Genomic DNA, 20550 nt, shown 5'->3' on the forward strand with positions numbered 1-20550 from the left:
AAACCAGTTGATAGTTACATAGGTGGAATCAAGAAATTGTTTTTTTTTCAGGAGGGCTAAAATAATTGAGGTCTTCAAGATGCTAAGGCAACACTTTCTCTTGTAATTCACAATGGGTTCCACCCAGTTGGTCAGACCAGCCCATGCAGGTCTTATTAGCCAAGCTGGGTATGGGCAATCTTTCATTAAAACTACTCTCTCATAATGAATGAGTTATACAGGACCACATCCATAAATTGGCATATGTTAAACTGATAAAAGCAAAGAAGTTAGTTGGACAGTTAGGTGGGGAGATAGGGTTAAATACCCTAAGTTACTGTGTGTTATGATTTACAATGTTTTTATGGTAGTCTGCATGCACTCTTTCAAAAGTATAGAGAATTATTATCGCAGTGTTTTGAAATGGAGTAGAAAGGAATTGAGTATGAGGCACTTCGTGCATGGTGCCTTCCTATGCAGAATTGTCTTAATCTTCCTTAGAGAAAAATGTGAATTACTGTTAGCTGGTCATGAATATGGCAGAGCCTCAAATTTAAATTTACAGCTACAGACTTGTGAATTCACAACTCATTTATTATCCTCACACATTATCCAAAATCAGTATTCTTCTCAGTTACAGAAGGGAGGCACTTTCTTCAGTCTGACAGATTTTCAGATATAAAGCTACCATATGTCTGTTTTTTATCTAGTTTGCAAGGGAGCATTTCTGTGAAAGCAGTTAAAAAAGAAGTGGAGAAGAAATTACGCCACTTGCTTGCGGACTTACCACTGCCACCTGAGTTGCCTGGAGGAGACGATGTATCCAGAAGCCCTGAGGAGAAGAAAATATCAGTGCAGTCACACCCTAAAAAGAGGCCGAAGTACGTATTTCTCTTTCTATGACTTTATTTTAATATCCATATGCTGTCTTTCTATGAGAAGTTCAGAAAGTGGTTCATATGGTAAAACTGGGCAACAGTCAAAACATTTGCAGTACAGTTTAGTTCTTTGCTTTTTTTGTTTTTAACGGGATGCTCCTTGTATGCTTCATTGATGAGATGGTATCAGCTGCTCCTGATCTTGTAATTCTTGGTGAAGAAATCTGTTGGAGGTGGTGGGAGAACTGTGATGTAAAAAGTCATTTCTCCAGCCCCAGTGTCTAGCAGTGGCCACAGGAGAACAGCCCTTCTGCCCAGAAAGTGTGTTATCAAACAACACAATATAGGCATTTGCACTTCATGGTGCAAGAGTTTGTACACAAATCAGCATGGAATATAAAAGAGCCCAGTTTGATAAAGTTATCTTTGGTGCATTTAAGGCTCCCTAATTAAATTATTTTATGTAATCAAGCAAAGGAGCTAAAACTAGATTAACCTAATTTGTGATTACTTGTACATTAACAAGTTCTAGATACACTGTGGCAGTCTGTAAAGTGACTCATGTGGTTCTTGCATCCAAAATTGACTACTGCAATATACTCTACATGGAATTGCCTCTGAAAATTGTTTTGAAAATTTATACGCAACATGAAAGCCAGGATATTGGTTAGGGCCATTTGAAAGGCTCGTATTACACCTATACTATACCAATTACTCTGGCTGCCTACTTGGATCTGGACTAAATTCTAAGTGATAGCTTTGACCTTCAAAGAATCTGCCTGAGACCAGTTTTCTTTAAGGACCATCTGCTTTCATATTATCTTTTTCTTGGAGTGATCTTGGGAGCCCTGTTGGTTGACTCACCATCAACTGGCATGTGTTTAGCAGGTACCAGAAACAGCTTTTTTAGAAGCGGCACCACATCTTTGAAACTTTCTCCCCAGGGAGATATGTTGTTCCCCTTTTTGCTATCTTTAAACAGCAGAAGTTTAATAACAGTTAAAGACTTTTGCCTGGCTTTTGTTTAGTAAATTTTCTACATCAGTGAAACTTCTGCTTGTGCTAGACTGCTGAGTCTATATAGTATTGTTGTGCATCATGTTTATGATGAGAGATGTCTTGTTCCTGCTTTTAATAGGGAAAGAGAATAGAAATTAAAATACAGGTGGGGCCTTGGTATCACATTCTAGGATCCCCCCTACAGATGCAGAAAACCACGGTTAACAAAATCCACGATTTTGGCCCCTTTACTGCCTCCAAAGGCAACCAGAGCTGTGCTCCAGTGGCCTCCGGAGGGCTTTCTGAAGCCTGCAGAGGTCGTGCACGTTCACCTGCGGCCTCTGCAAGCTTCAGAATGACCAAAAAATGCTGTTTCTGGTTTCTGGAGGGGAATCAGAAGTGACATTTTAGTGCCTTATAACGCATACCAGAAGTAGCATTTTTTTGGTCTTCTCGATCATTTTGAAGCTTGCAGAGGCCGTGTGCAGACCCATGTGACCTCTGCAGGCTTCAGAAAGCGGGGTCGACCATACCACAGCTCTGGTCACCTTCAGAGGGTTCAGGTAGGGCTAAGTCTGGCTCAATGCAAGTCTGGGGGACCCATGTTGAGCCGGATCTGCAGATATAAAATCCACGGATAAAACAGGCTCCACCTACAAAGGGCTAATAGGAAGAGTCATCTGTGAATTCTCCATTGGTACTTCTCAATTTTACTGCTTCTCATTGTATCTAGGCTTTTGTTTCCTGTCTTGCATATAGAACTACAATAGCTGAACAGAATCAAAAATGTATCTTAAACTTCTGTGAGGAACACTGTTATCTGAACAAAATACCATGCATTTTCACTACTGTATCCGCAGTGTTAGAGTGGTTTACTAAAACAAATCTTCAGGGTTTTTTTCCTATTTTTTCCTTCCAGTGCATTGTAATCATAATTTCTGAGTAGCGGTGAAGGAGCAGAATAAGAACAAAGAATGGGACACCTGGCAGTGTGTAATGGAACAATATAAGAGCAGTGGCTGGTATTCAAAGGGATACTTAAAGTGTACCCAGCTGCCATAGATGCACAGAGTTGATTGTGTGGTTCTTGTATCCTGCCTAACCCTTGAAATCTTGCAACAAGTTTTCTAGTATACTTGGAAGGTGGAAAAAGTAAACATACTAATCTCCTGATGTGATTTAACTTTGTTAAGCAGGGAATAGATTCTTGTGATACTGTGTACTCAGATTGCTTCCTTTTCATGTGCTGGGTGCTCTCTGTTTGTCAATGGGGTCTGTCAATGTGGTCATAGGCAATTTTTATGCATCATGGTTTTTGCTATTGCATGACAACAGCAGTCATATTAATTGGAAATTACAGCAAATATTTATGATATAATTTGTCTAAACCAGAAAATAAATGTGCAATTTGCTTAACGGATGGTGGAAAATTAGCAGAAAAGGGCATACTTTCTAGAGAAAAAAAATATGAAAATCTACCTATAAAATACAATTGTATAAACTATATATATATATATATATATAATTTATTATTATTATTTTTTTAGGATATGTGGACCACGCCATGGTGAAACAAAACAAAAAGAAATTGACTGGGGAAAACGTTGTGTTGATAAATTTGATATTATCGGCATTATTGGTGAAGGCACTTATGGGCAAGTTTACAAAGCAAGGGATAAGGATACAGGTAAATCTTGAAAGAAAGTGTGTGTGTGTGTGTGTGTGGCCTTATCAGCATATGAGTATATATTATGCAGTAAGACTCCGAAGCAGGGGTGTCCAAACCTTCTAGCAGGAGGGCCACATCATCTCTCTGACACTGTGTCGGGGTCCGGGGAAAAAAAGAATTAATTTACATGGAAAATTTGAATAAATTTACATAAATGAATACATGAGACAGAACTTATATGAATGAATGAATTTTACTGAACTTATTTATAGTACAGCTGAGAACTGTAATATAGGCATGCTTTGATAAAAACATATGAGAACTATGAACTTTGTAATTCAATGTGAATGGCGGAGCTGTTGTCTTGATCTCAGTAAAGGAGGGGAGTAAAAAAAACACTCCGGACCACATGCCTCCTGCCCAGGAAAAAGTTCAAACCACATGGAGACAAACTGTTCAGATTTCACAGGCAGTAAGGTACGGGAACAATCAGGGATCCGCTTGCACCAAACATACGGGCCAAGCCAGAAAAGGGGGTGAGGTAAAAAAACCTTCAGGTCTTGCAATAGTTCAAGGCTTGAGATTCTACGAGACCTAAAGGTCTCACGATAGCTCAGAGCCTTCCTTATCTACCACTGTTGCTTCGCACACATGAAACAGCAAACAATGGAGGGAGTCCTTGGGCTGCAGCTAGCGTGAGATCAGTCAGCCCTTGTGCTGAGAGGAGTTGCATTGGGCCAGCGCAAGCTCTACCAATTCTCTGGTGGGCCAGAGACTCATTGGAGACTGGGGGTCCCCCAGGGCCGCAAATGGCCCCATTCTGGGGTTTGGACACCACTGCTCCAAAGTTACAAGACAGCCCTTGATGTTGCTGGGCTAGGCCACAGCAACCTTAAGGGAGACTTGAGGACTTGTGTATTTTAATATGTTTCACCACGAACAGTATGTCAGGGTTACTAAACATATTTTTCAGTGTGGAGATTAATCTTTGATTGTGGAGATTAATCCTTGTATACCTTGGTGTGTATACTGGGAAATAGCTCTGAGCATTGGCCGTCTGGTACAAATACTCAGTGCAAAAAGAAAGATAAATTGTGGAACAACTGTGGCTCCAAGCACTGAGTTGGACATGAAGGACTAGAAAGCTGGCTAGAATTATTCAGCATCTGTAAATATGTGGAATACATAGTTTTTTTCAGAAAAAAATTATTGGGTTAAAATCTTTGTTAGTGGAGGAGTAAGTCTAGTTCTTCCTGCCTAGTATTCCTTCCTAGTATTCCTGCCTAGTATTCCTGCCTAGTTCTTCCTTCCTAGTATTATAATATATAATACTATATATTATAGTATATAATGTTTCAAGACATTATATACTTGTGTTAAGTTTAGATTTCATTGTAAACCAGGTTATTATAAGAGGAAGTTACTATAACTGAAAGGAAATTGTATGTGGAATAGTTTCTCTGGATTAGGACCTGCATAGTGGATTGCATCAGTGATTGTCATACAAGCTGAAAGAAAAGGAGAAACCATCTCTGTGGTAATGCCAAAGTTTTAACTTAAACTTTATTTTCATAATTGTAATGTTGAAACTGAGTGTGGTAAATATGCCTAATTTCGTTTTCTACGCAGGAACTGCAAAGTCTGGGGCGACAATCTTTCAGTTTTAGAAATGACCTGATCTTATGGTATCATAGTAAAAGCTATGTGAAATCTGAAATTTAATTAAAATAGTAAAAATATAACAAACTATCTTGTAGGAGAAATGGTGGCACTAAAGAAGGTACGACTGGATAATGAGAAGGAAGGCTTTCCAATTACCGCCATTCGAGAAATTAAAATTCTTCGACAACTTAATCACCAAAGCATAATCAACATGAAGGAAATAGTGACAGATAAGGAAGATGCTTTAGATTTCAAGAAGGACAAAGGTATACATAAAAATGTTTTCTCATCAGTATTGATTTTAATGTAACTTACTACTGTGGTTCCAAAGATCCCTTCTGCTAGTGGAAAACTTCTTCCACACATGACAGATTGTTTCTAACTTAGTGGTAGAGTGTTATGTGAGCGAAAATGGTCCCCACATCCAGATGGCTTCATCCATTTCTACACTTATCTTCAAAACCTTTTAATGACTTACTAGAGTGTATATGCTTCAGCTTTTATTCCTTATTCACCTTGGCTTTCACACTGTAATCCCCTTCCCAATACATTGTAGTTGGCACAAGGGCAGTCCCCATATGTTAGGAATGTACTTTCTCTACCAGGAATAGGAATTCACTTGGTAAGTAAAATTCTTATTTTTTCACTGTGAAAAATCTTCAGTAACAACTGTGCAAGCTTTCATTGAACAGAACTAAGGGCCCAGTCCTTTCCAACTTGCCAGTACTGATGCAGTTATACCAATGGGGCATGCTCTGCATCCTGCGGTGTGGGGAAGGGAATGTATCTTACCTCTGGGCTGCTCACAGCTGCATCTGGACTGCAAACTTGGATAGGGTTGGGCCGCAAGTCATTGCACCTTCTGTTCACTACTTTCTGGATCCAAGTCATTGTTTTGAGGGAAATTTGATAATTTTGGAACATTTTTCTGTGTGGATTTGCAGTGTGCCTGTACTCTTTTTTATGTACTGTTGTGCGTCGCTTAGCAACAGGGATGTGGCTACTATACAAAGCCTCTGAAGATGAGGGGGAGCTGTGCACTCTGAAGATGAGGGGCAACTGCACACTGCCTCTGTGAGGCTCAGAATGCCCAAGTTACGTGAGAGATGCGACTTCTGGTTTCCCAAGGATGCGCGCTACCTCTGTAAGGCTCAGCAAAGCCTCCGGAGGTGATGGGAGCAGAGCTCCACTCTGCTTCAGAGGCTTGGGGGGATAAAGGTACCAGCGGCAATATCACATATGTGACCTGTTGCTGGTCAGAGTGTCGCAAAGCAGTGCTCACCTGTATAAACATGCAGGCGTGCCCCTGTATCCATGGGGTTCCATTCCGGAACTCCTTGCAGTTAAATGAAACCGCAGTTTTCGGTATTTGTGGGGGTGTCCAAGAATGGATCCTCCAGAATAGGCTCCACCTGTATTAACTCAGTTTCTTATACTTGCACACTATCATGTTAGAATTGGCCATTGCGTGTGTGAAGATGCCTTGGCTATCCTGAAGTCTGTTCTTCCATTGTGAATGTATGACTGGGCTTACCTTCATGAGTTATCTGGAGTTGTTTGTCCTACACTCCCCTTTCTGCAGTGTATCTACTCTTTCTCTGCCTCTCTCTCTCTGCCTCTCTCTCTCTTGTATGTTGGATTGGTAGTGCAATTTGCAATTTGGAGGATTGCACTAGATAAGCATTTAGGGCATAATCCTAACCCACTTTCCAGCACCGACATAAGGGCAATGCATCTCCTAGGTAAGGAAACAAACATTCGCTTACCTTGAGGAAGCCTCCATGAGTGCCCCCCAAATGCAGAATGCAGCACACATCCCATTGGCACAGCCATGTCTGTGCTTAAAAGTGGGTTAGGATTTGGGCCTTAGTCTTCTCCATCATCTGGCCTAAATGGTTTTCAGGCACCTTTAATAGAAAAGAATCTGTGCTGTGAGAGTGTTTTCTGTCTGGCTCTTGTAAATAGGTAGAAACATGCAAATTTAGTCATGTAACAGCAGAATTATTTTGTTCAAGTGAAGAGAAAATTTTAATTTTGTTCTTTTATGTGTGAATTCAAAACAACTGCTTCAGAAATATTGGCTTGATTGCACTGAAGAAAAGGCAAGTGGTGCTGCAACTACATTAGAGTATTTTTAATTCCTAATTCCTTAATCGGTTTGTAGTCCCTTTGGTTTTCTGATTCTGGCTTTAAAATCAAGCGTGAAGTGTAAGGCCAGTGGTGGTGATAGTTACTGTCTGTGGCAGATTTGGAAGGGTAGCCTGTGGCTTTACTCCTGAAATAACTTTCAGTCTTTTGGTTTGTGAATCCAGTTGTTTGAGTGGTGAGATTATTTAAATGAATGATATCCCACCTTTGCCTCTGACTGAACAGAGCAATCAAGGCTGCATACGATATAGAGGAAAAAACAACAATAAGATGTCAAAATAGGAACAAAATAAATTGTAAAGAATTTACAATTCTTCATAAATATAATAAAGAATACTACAATTAAAAATGTTAAAATAAAATAACCACAAAACTTCAAGGCAACTAGTTAAGAAGAGAGGGCCATGTGGAAAAGGAAAGTCTTCAACCCTTGTCAGAAGGCTGACAGGAAGGGGGGCTGTTCTTAATTCCACTGGGAGGGAATTCTGTAATGAAGGTGCCATCTCAGAAATGGTCTTTTTCCTTGTGGCTGTCATTCTAGCCTCTGCTAGAAGCAGGATGTGTAGTAGGACCCCCTCTGCTGATCTTAGGTGATGGGCCAGTTTGTAAGGGATCTTGGCACTGTGCCATATAGTGCTCTAAAGGTCAGAACCAGGACCTTGAATTGGGCTGGAAATGGACTGGCAGCTAGTGCAGTCACAGAAGCAGGTGAGTCAAATCACCTAGCCCCCAAGGCTACACAGGTTGTCTCATTCTGCACTAACTGTAACTTGGCGGATATTCTTCAAGGGCAGATGTTCTGTGGTGTTGCTGCAAGCCTGCAGGTTGGAACATTTTCCTGATAGCAGTTGTGCAACCATCAGAGAACATTTCACTGCAGAATACCCTCTCTGTTCTTGGTATATGTGAGATGTTACCAAGAGCACTCTGTAAAAGAGCATGGGGTATGCATATGATTTTGCCTCCCTTGAAGGGATCTCAAAGTGTTGATTTATGGCACGCCCCACTACGTATTGGCACTTGAGAGATTAACGGTCTTCCGTTACAGAAGTAACTGAAACAAATCAGTGTTGGCTTACTGAAGGATCACTTAAGTGTTGGGAGAGGGGAAAAGCCTCTTCTCAAGCACACCAATCCAAAAAGGACAAGGTTTGCGTGTGAAGGGAAAAAAACTGAGGCTTCATGTCTAGAAAAGGTTTGCTGAGAGTAGTCCTCTCTTGATGGAAAGTGATTTCTGCCTTGAGCTGGTTAGACATTTCGCCTCTGAATCTTTAGAATGCCTCTGACTGCAGTCATCTATAGCTTACAGCTTCTCAAGGTGAAAAAGATATTGGTGTACAGATATGTAGTCATTCACATGTAAAAATAGCTTCATCTTTTAAAAGTGCTGAAATTACTCTTGTTCTCAGTTTTAACAATGTGTATTCTTCCTGTTTTATGCAAATATTGGTTGGTCTGTGCTGGAGTTCTAGCTCTACCTTATCCCTGTTTATCACTTACTTTTTTATTTTTAGGCATTTATAATGTCATATGGTTCTTAGAGCCCCCAGGATGGCCTATGTTATAGTTTGAAAACACAGTGAAACATTCATCTCAATAAAACTGAAGAAAAACTAAGATAAATATGCTAGAACACACAGATGACATGAACCTAGCATGTTGTAAGCTCTTTTGAACTAAATTGTATCTACTCTGCATATTTACTAAGATGTTTGTAGCTGGAAGTACAGTAAGCTTCATTTTCCACTTTCAGAATATTTCTGTTCCAGTTAACAGATATACTATCTAGAAACAGACTTTCTACTTTTTGTAAGTAGGTTTTTTCAGTCATTTGTTGAAGATATCGATTGCTTGACATATAACATACAGTTGGAGATAGTAGATATTGTGCGTCTTTTAGATATTGCGCTGTAATATATTTTTAATCTTTCTCTTTTCTTCACCTATAAAACAGAATGGAGGTCAAGTGGATGCTAGGGTTTCAAACATAGAATTATGCCATTATCCCATATGCTCGTTCAGTTCAGTGGCAGAAACAATTTAGGAGGAATGCACAAACCACTGTGTGCTGCAGCTCCTTCTCATAGTGACAGTTCATGGTTTGTTATTACATCAGAACTGAGTCATAAAGTTGATGATGATTCGTAAATGTCCGTGGAAAATGAATCTTTTCCAGGCTCTTTTGAAAACACTTGTGAAAATGAGTGCAGAGATTGAAGTGGTATTTGAACTTGAAACATCCAATTGTGTCTTGAACATGTGTACTGCTCCCCACATGCTACCAGTGTTCAAGTGAGGTATCCTGTTGCACTGTGGTGTAACACACTAGCCTACAGTTTTACTGCATTAAACCATGGATTAGTGTCAACTGAGCAAAATTCATTTTTATATAAACCCATTTCATCTTTTCTCATTGTTTCTGTTAGTGCATGAACTCAACAAGGATGGTGACTATAGTTTGACTAATTATATATGGAATTATTTCACTTTCTCCCAGGTGCTTTTTACCTTGTGTTTGAATATATGGATCATGATCTGATGGGGCTTCTGGAATCTGGCTTGGTTCATTTTGATGAAAACCATATAAAATCCTTTATGAGACAGTTGATGGAAGGTTTGGATTACTGCCATAAGAAGAATTTCTTGCACAGAGATATTAAATGTTCCAACATCTTACTAAACAACAGGTGTATATCACATTTTGTACATTTTGTGCACAGAGGTTGGAAATGTGAAAATAAGTTGATTACTTACAAAGCCACCTGTTTCTATCTAAGTTTTTATTTGTACCAGTGGTACCCTTGTCTTTCAAACTATTGAGGGCTGTTCAGACTTCCCAATTTTCTATATGATGCTTAATGTCTCTTTCAAAACTTGATATCAGTTAAACTTCTGAAATCAGTGACAACTGCCTGATGGTCTGTTTATTAGTCATTTATAACTAGATGGTGCTCCAGTGTTCAGAGGTGGTATTCTTCTGAATACGAAATGTTTGGGGGCCAAACAGTGGGACTGGGCAGTTACCTTAATGCCCTGGTTTCAGATGTTACCAGATGACTTCTGAACTTCCAGGAAGCAAGATGCTAGATTAGACAAATGCTTAATTTGTCCAGAACGCTTGCTTTTGCACGCAGAACCTGGGTGTCTGCCTGGGGTTCTTCCTGCACTGCACTTGCAATCTTAATGAAAATTGGGTCATATGTAAGTAAGGTTCATTTGTGCAGTCAGTCCAGTAAAGGGGGGGGGGAAGGGGCCTGCTTCCTTATGTACATGGTCTTATGCATCTGGAACTGAATACTCTGCTATTCAGCGCATATAGTTTGTCCTTGCCTAGACTTAGGTAATTTTGATTTTATGTTAGTTTGGGCTGCTTTGTTGGAAGGTGCAAGAGAAGCTTCTTGTATTTTGCAGCTCTGTAAAGGAAGCCCAAAATGCAGAGCCTTATCCGCATACTCTGAGTTTCCTCTTGTTTAGGCAATGTCAGTTATATTTTGGCAGCACAGTTTTTTTGTTGGAGTTAGTAGTTGTTGTATAAAATCTTTTTACTTTTTCCACTAGAGGGCAGATCAAACTTGCAGATTTTGGGCTTGCTCGGCTATATAGTTCTGAGGAAAGGTAAGACCAAAGAGAGGTAGGGGTGTGTGTGTGTGTGTGTGTGTGTGTGTGTGTGTGTGTGTGTGTGTGTGTGTGTACACACGTACATTTGAGGGAGATTGTTAACTATTAAGATGATAAAAATCAGAAGAAACTTACTTAAAATGTCCTAAATAAAAATAGTTACAATTAGTTTTTCTTTCATGGTTTTAAATAGGCTTTGCTTACCTGCATAATTTGAGTACTATGAGTGGAATTAGCTTCAGAGGAATTTTGTATTCTGATCTGCTTTTATGGCTAAGTTTTAGATTAAATATTTAAATCTAAACATCATACTTATAAGTATCATTTGAGACCACAGAACAAATCCTGACTTGTTCAAACAGTTTTCTACAAAATGTTTTAAATAAGTGTAATTTGGGGATATAACATCTTTTTCCTTTATTCTAATAATATTTAGAGTATATAGCAGAGTTCTGTGGTATCCACGTACTTTAAAAAAATATTCAAATTGAACTGTTAAAATGCCACTAAAGGAAAGCAATAAAAGTGTGAATCATGATGATCAATTTGTAATGGATATTCTTTGAATTTAAAATGTTGCTAAAATCTTTCATTCAATGTAAGAGAGTTGCTTCAAAAAAGGGGTGTTCTATTATGTAAGCTTCCATGTGTGGCCTGAAATAGTATTGCTCAGACACAGGCTTACCACATCACTTAGAACTAGTGTTTTGTTCTGATTTTAGCTTCTGATTTTAATAGAAGCACACTTGACAGACACTGAAACAAAAGTCTTGTATTTGTAGAATATGAAAGTTGAATCTGAGCCAAGGGGTAATGGCTCCTGAAACTGCCCCCCCCCTTGCTGGTGCCCATGCATGTGTACCCCTCATCTCTGCTTCAGTTTAGATGTGGAAGGCAATGCTGGTAGCTTTGCTTCCTCCTTAAGCAAGGAGGAGAGAAGGCAGCAGCCCTCTTAACTCACCCATCCATCTTCCCTCATTTGAGTGAAACTGAAGCTGTGGTAATCCTCTTGATCAGGAATCGGAATTGCTGCTACCACTACCTGCCTCCCCTCCCATCTCCCCCCAGCTTATGTTTCCTCCTTACTCTGCTGCTGTTTGAAGTAATGTGGCAGAGTGGAGCAAAACAAAGAAGGTGGGAGAAGCAGAAGTGGGACAATGCTCCTCCTAGCCTCCTTGTTCTGCCCTGCTGTACTACTTCAAAACATGGAGCTGCAGAATTAAGAGGAAGTGGTAAGGGGACTAATGGGGGCTTATGACTTGGCTTGTGCTGATGAAAGTGTAAAAAAATCCTCTGTCTATGAATTGCTATTAAGGGGCAAGCTCGGTGCAGACATACAGAGAGAAACTAGACATTTTCCTCGGTTAATTCTACTTCCTTAGGTGTCATGGAATTGAATCAGTCATTATTGATTCAATCATGTCTGATGCATAGATGTAGCAGAGTTGCCTCTCTCCCAAAGAGTCTGGACTCCCACCCTGAGAGTCTGATGGGAAGGAAGCAAGACCCAAGCAGCAGAACTTGCAGTGGGTAGCCTCTTTTGTGGCTACTTTGAATTAATAGGACCCTTTAATTATATGTCATATAGCAAGTCATGCCACACAGTTGCAAATTTCTGCATTGGGTATGGTCTGATTCTGTTTATCAGACTATAGTTTTAGATGTTCCTAAACATATAGGTGAACCTCAGGTTCATGTGGTGATATTCTTTCACCCCCCTTTTGTTTTGAATAAACATCAGTTTCTCTGATCTGACGGGTATTGTCATTTTTTATTTTAACTCTGGTTGGTAGTAACAAACCAGGATATCAAGGTCAGTAGTGTTGTTAACCAACCACAATTTTCTGTGACCCGTAGATAAGTCAAGAGTAGAACTTAAGGGTATATGAAGGTCTTTGAATTGATTAATAATTTTGTGTGATCTTTATCTGAGGCCAAATTTACCAGTAATGAAGCAGCTATTCTCTACACAGGAAGCAAGATGAAGGTGCTTACGTTGTAGGCTTTGTGAAGACTGTTGCTATGGAAGGACTGTACTCCTCAGAAAGCCTACAACATAAGTACCTTCATCTTGCTTCCTGTGTAGAGAATAGCTCTGTGTTTGTGCTACTTCAGAACAAGGTAAAATGGCTCCATTTTTTCCCCCTGTTTGGGCTATCCACACCTGGGCATCCTACTTCTTAGCTCAGCCCCTCCCACCATACCTTACCAAATAGATTAGATGTCAAGGAGGCGTACTGCAGTGACCTGCATAAGTTGACAAGGTTTTCAGGGTCATCATTCTTAGCTCTCTTGCCTTTTCAGTCTTTTCGCTAGGGTCAGGAGCTTTATTCATCTTTGCAATATTGTGAAATTGTACAGGGATACATTTTTGGAGAAAACTCAGGTTTGTTTTCTTTTCTAGTCGGCCATATACCAACAAGGTTATCACTTTATGGTACCGCCCTCCTGAACTACTACTAGGAGAAGAACGATACACACCTGCCATTGATGTCTGGAGCTGCGGGTGAGACTTTTGATACTTAGTTGTCTTACACTCTTCTCTGTATTTCTCTGTATTGATGAAATTGTGTTCTCTTCCAGATGCATATTGGGTGAACTCTTTACTAAAAAGCCAATATTTCAAGCAAATCAGGAACTTGCTCAGCTAGAACTGATAAGGTAAGTTGTCTTGCATAACATAGGGTTTATGAGTACTGGGAAAATCTTCATTTTAAAGCAAATATTCAATAATTTTTTCCCCTTCATTTCAATTGAAATATGTAACTTGGCATTCTGGAGAACTTGTGTGGATGAACTTGATATTCTGCTTAGTGGGATTTGCTTGCTGTCAGCTTGAGGGCATTTGAAGGACCTTTGACATACCATATGCTATATCTCAGTGTTCCCATACTGTGGGTTGCGACATGATTGTTGGTCTGTGAAAGTGACAAGCTGATAACCAACAAGGAAAAAGTATTGAGCCCAAGGGAAAGCAAAACTGAGCCACACGTACACATTTACTCATGAGTAGGTGACCATGCCTCAGTCCACTTTGAAGGGCAGGCTGAAAAGAATGCATTGCCATCAGAATGGGCCCAATCTGATTAATGCAGGCCCCAAAAAGCTCTGAAGGAGGTCACCCCCTCTCCAAACTGGCAAGGAAAATATTGAGCTCTAGGGAAAACAAAATTGAGCCACGAGTGCTGTGAGCCACCACAGGAGTTTGAGTAGCTGGTGTGAAGTGAAACTTTTTTATTGCTGTAAAGTTATGTGGGTCCCAATAGACAAGTGTTGTTTTTAAAAGTGGTTTCCAGTGCTAAACAGTTAGGGAAACACTGCTGTACTTGAATGAAGCAAATGCTGGTAGCTTTTAGAATATACTATTTTTGCTGAGGCAGCTCCTTGTTTATCTGGTCCTAGGCTTCATTGCCATCTTTTTACAGAGAGGGAGAGATGACTTTTCTTCAGAGTTTGACACAGTGAAAGAAGAAATTGGTATTTCCTGTTCCTGTCTCCAACTTTGTAGGCAATTGATACTGTGTTAAGTAGCTATTTCTGTTAGAGCTACAAGTGCTGCTGCATTTTAGTAAAGGAATAAATTTTTGTCCACAAACAACTGATTACATTGTCCCCAGGTAAAGCAATCTGAATCTGAACTTCTTAGTATTGTGCTGTGATATTAAATATGGAAGAAAGTTCTGCGTGTGTAAGAAGGCAATTTTCCTTTTGCTTTATAATAATAACTTTCTGGTTGAAATTGGTAATCACTAGATGGCAGTAGAGCTTGTTCAAAAAGTGAGAGCTGGAGTGACTTTTGAATGTTTAATTCTAAACAGCTTGTGTCTCTCCTCAAATGCAGAAAGTACATTCTTTAAGAGCTAACATGGATTTAATTTCATTAACATGTCAGTGCATTCCTAAACATTATCAGTGTGATAGTTCGTTATAGCCATAGATAATCTTAACAAGTGTTCAGTACTCAAAATGAAACACAATTGGGAAAGAATAATTTGTGTAGAAAATAAATTTACAATTTGCATCTTCCAATAGATAGCCCACTTATTAGATTTGTCCTTCTGTACCTTCAGGATACTAAAAATGTTCTGAAGGAATTTCTCATACTCTGATCCTAAAAATACAGCTCTGGAAGGAAACTGCACTGATGTGTCTAACATCATAATCTTAGATGCAAAAGTAGAAAATATACATTGCACTTGAATAAAGTGTGTAGAAAAGCAATTTACAAACGCACATAAATATTGATATGCAGTGTGTATTTTGTGACCAGTAAGTAACCAGAGTTGCAGGTATTGGGAATATCTTAGGAGTATAACAGGCTTTATAACTTTCAGCCTGGATGATTTGGCTCTACTATTAACATATTCATAACTACTTTGACATTTTCAGCTTAATCCAATCTTTCCTTCTCCCCACCTCCATCATTTTTTTTTTTTCCCGTTCCTTCCATTTCATTCTTCCTCTTTAAATTTCTCCTCTGTTGCCACAGGATAGATATCAGTTCTCCTAGGCATCTAAGTTATAAAGAGAGGTTGTTTGTTTTTGGTGAGTAAGATAGGTAGCTATCCTAAATCTTACTGAACACCATGGGCTTATTTCTGAGTAAAATAAATAACACTGTTTTCTAACATGTTCTCAAACATTTATAACAAATGAAATAAATCTTCTTGTTAGCCACATTGATTATGGTCCCATTGAAAGGCAGGATAAGAATCTATTTTAATGTTTTTTAAAAAGGTTTCCTTCAATTTAAGGAGCATAGTTCTCAATAAATCACTATTTGATCCAGCAACCATTAATCCATTAGAACAGCATTGGATATATTGCTACTGGAGTCTTTAGGAGTAAGTGTGTTTAGGGGCTTCGAGGATTCAAAGTTCAAAGGAGGAGGATGCTGTCATTGTAAGGTAGGCCACAACAGCTGGAGTATTGGTGTTTTCTTTTGGAAACTTTTTTTGTGTGAATTAACACTGCTGTTAATTGCATCACTTGATCTTGATGTTTTTCATATAGCCGCATATGTGGGAGTCCTTGTCCTGCAGTATGGCCTGATGTCATAAAATTGGCATATTTCAACACCATGAAACCAAAGAAGCAGTATCGTCGAAGACTGAGAGAAGAATTTGCTTTGTAAGGAATAAACTATTAAAGCTGTTTTTTTTCCTGTTCATTTGGATTTGTTTGACCCCAAATTTGATGTCTGCATATTTGAAAAAATTGATGCATTTGAAAATGAGCATATGATTCATACAGGCTATATTTTTTCTGGTCTGTGTCCTGTCCTATATTGTATATGGTTTCTCTGCCTGCGAACATTCTAGAACTTTTAGTCACGGAGTACCTCTACTCCTTTCGGGGAGAGATCTTTTACCACCTGCACATTCTTCAAAAACCTTGGAACGGAGATGTTGTCACTTGTTTTGATGTATATATTTTGAGGCTGTTTCTTAATGGGGAAAACTTTGCCAGTGCAGCTTTTCATACATTTAGCTTCATGTCTAAACAACATAGCTAAGTGTGTAGTGTTGGCATGCCAGTTCAGTGCCTGTTGGGTCTATGGATCCCTGTTGTGCTGATGCTGTGCACATGTAAGGGGAGCCAGTCACCATGAAATGCTACATGAATAAGTGATCTTCCTTATCGGTTTAGTTATTAAGTGTGCCATAATTGTAGATTTTGAGTTCTTTTTAATTTTGTTTTGTGCAACTTTGAGAACCGTAGTATTGAAAAGCAACTTAAAAATAGAAACAAATACCTTTTAAATAATACTGCAAAATGCCCTAAGGCTGGGGTTGGCAACCTGCCATTCTGGAGCCGCAAGCGGCTCTTTCAGCCTTCTGCTGCGGCTCCGTGCGGGGCCAACCCGTCTGGCGGGAGGGGCTTGCCCCTCCCGCAACGCAGCCGCCACTCACCAGCCCGAGCGCACGAGTGCAGCTCCCACGCGTCTTGCGGCTGCGCCCCATAGAAGAGGGCGCGAACGGGCTGGCGGAGCAGCTCCTGCCCAAAGAGCCCGCACCGCAGCTGAGGGCGAGCCCCCTGCCGCCAGTTCCCTCCTGCCCGAGCCGCATCGCAAAAGCAAGCAATTGAGTGCAGCTGCTCAGTCCTCCTGTGCGTGTCTCCTCAGAAGTAAGTCCCATTGTGCTTGCTCCCAGGAAAGTGTGCACAGGATTACAGCCTTCAAGCTCCCCACTCAGCATTCCCCCCCATTGCTCACTCACCCTCTCACTGCCCCATTTCCTTCACTTGTTTCCCCCCATGATCACGGCAAAAACAAGCAATTGAGTGCAGCTGCTCTGTCCTCCTCCCAAGCTCAGAGCACAATCCTGTGTGTATCTCCTCAGAAGTAAGTCCCATTGTGCTTACTCCCAGGAAAGTGTGCATTGGATTACAGCCTTCAAGCTCCCTACTCAGCATTCCCCCGTCACTCACTCACACTCTCACTGCTCCATTTCCTTCACTTGGAAACTTGAAAGGGGTTTGGAGACCCCTGCACCAGATGGTATTCTGTATGTTTGTATACTGTATGTGTAACATACTGTATATGTAGCATCAAAGCATATTTCATTGTTGGGAAGTAATCACTGTTAGTATGCCTTTTATTTTATGCAGTTTTGAACACTTAGCTTGTTTGTTCAGGAGCACTTTTGTGAACAGTGTTAAGTAGTACTAAGTGGTCTTGTTCAGAGGTAGTATTGTGTGTAAAGGCATTTACAAAAGTACAGAAGTAAATGACTGTAAAGAATGACAGTATCCTTCACAAGCAGTTCACCTGTGCACAATCTAAAACAGTTGTTCTCCAACTGTGGGTCTGGACCTGATTTTTAGTGGGACCTCTAAGAGGGGAGTGTATTATATAACTGGGACCTATAAGAGGGGAGCGCAAACTATATATGCAGTGTTATCTTCATTTTAGATGTCAAAAGGGTTTGTGGCTCCCAAGGTTTTCTTTTTTCCGGGAAACGGGTCCAAATGGCTCTTTGAGTGTTTAAGGTTGCCGACCCCTGCCCTAAGGCAATGGTTCTCAAACTTTTAGCACCGGGACCCACTTTTTAGAATAAAAATCTGTCAGGACCCACCAGAAATGATGTCACGACTGGAAGTGACATCAAGCAGGAAAATTTTTTAACAGTCCTTGGCTGCAATCCTACCTGCACTTACCCAGGAGTAAATCCCATTTACTATCATTGTTAAAAGCTTATACATAGTAGCCTGTTAAAAGTACAGATTTGTAACGTTTCCCCAAATGCAGTCACATACCATGGTAGCATAAGGTCTAATAGATTAAAAATAAAATATTGAAATGAATGGGGACTCACCTGAAATTGGCTTGTGACCCATCTAGTGGGTCCTGACCTACAGTTGGAGAAACACTGCCCTAAGGGCTGTAGCATGGAACCCTTTTGAAGGATATTGGTGCAGACCAAACTGTAAAGTGAATGGTAAAATTTATCATACCTTTTGGGGGGCAGCTGAATGACATTACCAAATGAGAACTGTGAATAGAAATTACTGTTGTCTCTTTGGCAGTATCCCCACAGCTGCACTAGACCTCTTTGATTATATGCTTGCTTTGGATCCCAGCAAGCGCTGCACTGCTGAGCAGGCTCTTCAATGTGAGTTTCTGCGAGATGTGGACCCCTCAAAGATGCCTCCGCCAGAGTAAGTGCTTCTTTTGAGCTCAGATGGTATGAACAAAGAATATAATACTTGCATTCTGGCAGTACTATTCCATGATACGTAAATGTTCAGTTCTTTTGGGTGCAGTGATGGGGGGAGATCAATTGCAGTATATTGTAAAAATATGGTGCATAATCTCCAGAAAAACCTACAATATTTAGTAGCTCGTAAAGAGGATAACTTACTGAAACTTAAAAAGAAATGTATATTTTGGGTTTTTTTCATAAGCAGTAACTCATCCTGATTTAATAACTGCTACACCAACAAATAAATTGGGGGCTGACAACAATTTCAGGCAAAGGGGCTAACATCCAAATGTTTTGTTTAATTGCAGTGGTTGTGCATTGTTTAATTATGAGGTTACATTGTTGTTGCTTTGGTACTTCAGAAATTTATAATATATATATATAAAACTTTGTGGTTATGAAAAAAAGTTCAGTAATTTCTGAAAGTGTCTCAACATTGCTTATAGTATAATATATTGCACTGCTGGATAGAATGTATATGAAGTCCTTGCCTATCTCCTTGTGTATATATATGGTAGACACACCTGCCACAATATGGTTGCCCTGTTGCACAATTTAGATGAACATTCTACAGTTTAAGTACACCTGACATGCAAAATGGCTTGATGGTACCGCCTGTAATAAGATTTTAGTTCCATAAATTTTCCTTCTGGCTGCGACCCTTGGCACTCAGCACTTTTTGAAATGGGAGAAAGTGCTTTTTTGTGAAATGCAAGGTGGCAATATGGTAGCCTTTTTTTTTTTTTTTTTAAGTCTCTTTTACATAAGTTACCTTCATCTCCCATAATGTTTGCCTTTAAGCTAATGGCTAGTGAATCTCCAGTTTATCTTCAGTGTATCCTAGCGTGGAGAAGGAATTGGTACAATTTATGGTTTTAGTGGGACCTTTAACATTTTGTCTGATTATCAGGGGGCAGTTTTCCTTGCTGCTGGTATACTTTTATACAATTAGCTCCCTTGAAAAAATGGAATTTCTGCATTGTTTCTTACTGCTGCCAGGCTCCTTGATGGAAACAGTATCCCTGCGTCAAATAGCTATATTCATTTCCTTTGTTAAGGGAGGGGAAATCATGCTACAGGCTAGAGCAGCCATTTTCAACCACTGTGCCAATGGTGTGCCGTGAATGGTCTGTAGGTGTGCTGCAGGTGTTTGGGGGAGGTCATTTATTAGTAGGGTCATTGGGGGATGTGAGCCTCCCACAAACAGCATGGTGTGCCTTGTAAATTATCAAAAAACCGATGGTGTGCCCTGACAATTTTAGTACCTTGTCAGTGTGCCATGAGACAAAAAAGGTTGAAAATCACTGGGCTAGGTGTCAAACTCGTTTAATTCAGCAGGTTGAATAGCATTTGTGATGCCTGCTGAGGTCTGAAAGTGATGTCATTAGGCAGGAAATGATGTCATTAAACAGGTCATAACCAGAAATAAGCACTCTTTTCTCAGGGAACTCATTAGCTGCTAATGACAGAAGAGAAAATATGCAAATCTTGATCATATTTCAAGATATGGGACAGCCCAATTATCATGTGGGCTGCCCTTTCAACAGTAACTCCTCAGCACTTCTCTGCAGCTGAGAGCCAAGGGCTAGATAAAAAGGGTTCCATAGGCTACATTCAGCCCCTGGGCCTTATTGACACTGCCAGGCTAGAGCAATGTTTCTCAACCATTGGTATTTGAAGTGGTGTCCAGTGGTATTCGCAATACCCCCAGATCCCTGCTGCCTGGCAGTGAGACTAGCCACACAATGTGACAAGCAGCAGAGGGAGACTTGCTTGGAAAGCAGGAGCACCAGTATGTGCTTTTCACTTGCTCAAAAACACCCTCCTGTTCACCCTGAGCCTCTTATCAATGTTTATTCCATTGTCTGGCCTCCCAATCCAGAAGTAACTAGTG

At 40.1% G+C, this 20550-nt stretch overlaps 1 protein-coding gene across 1 annotated transcript in view; it reads left to right on the plus strand.

Moving 5' to 3' along the window:
• CDK13 (cyclin dependent kinase 13) overlaps positions 1-20550 on the plus strand; it is a 44476-nt gene that overhangs the window by 18070 nt on the left and 5856 nt on the right. The window contains exons 4-12 of the mRNA XM_066626956.1: positions 690-860; positions 3404-3543; positions 5283-5453; positions 9833-10022; positions 10894-10950; positions 13358-13459; positions 13537-13614; positions 15967-16083; positions 18481-18612. Of these exons, the coding sequence (XP_066483053.1) occupies positions 690-860; positions 3404-3543; positions 5283-5453; positions 9833-10022; positions 10894-10950; positions 13358-13459; positions 13537-13614; positions 15967-16083; positions 18481-18612 (1158 nt within the window). The remainder of the gene's footprint in view (positions 1-689; positions 861-3403; positions 3544-5282; positions 5454-9832; positions 10023-10893; positions 10951-13357; positions 13460-13536; positions 13615-15966; positions 16084-18480; positions 18613-20550) is intronic.

This window comes from Tiliqua scincoides, chromosome 5, assembly GCF_035046505.1.
Source record: "Tiliqua scincoides isolate rTilSci1 chromosome 5, rTilSci1.hap2, whole genome shotgun sequence".
NCBI lineage: Eukaryota > Metazoa > Chordata > Lepidosauria > Squamata > Scincidae > Tiliqua > Tiliqua scincoides.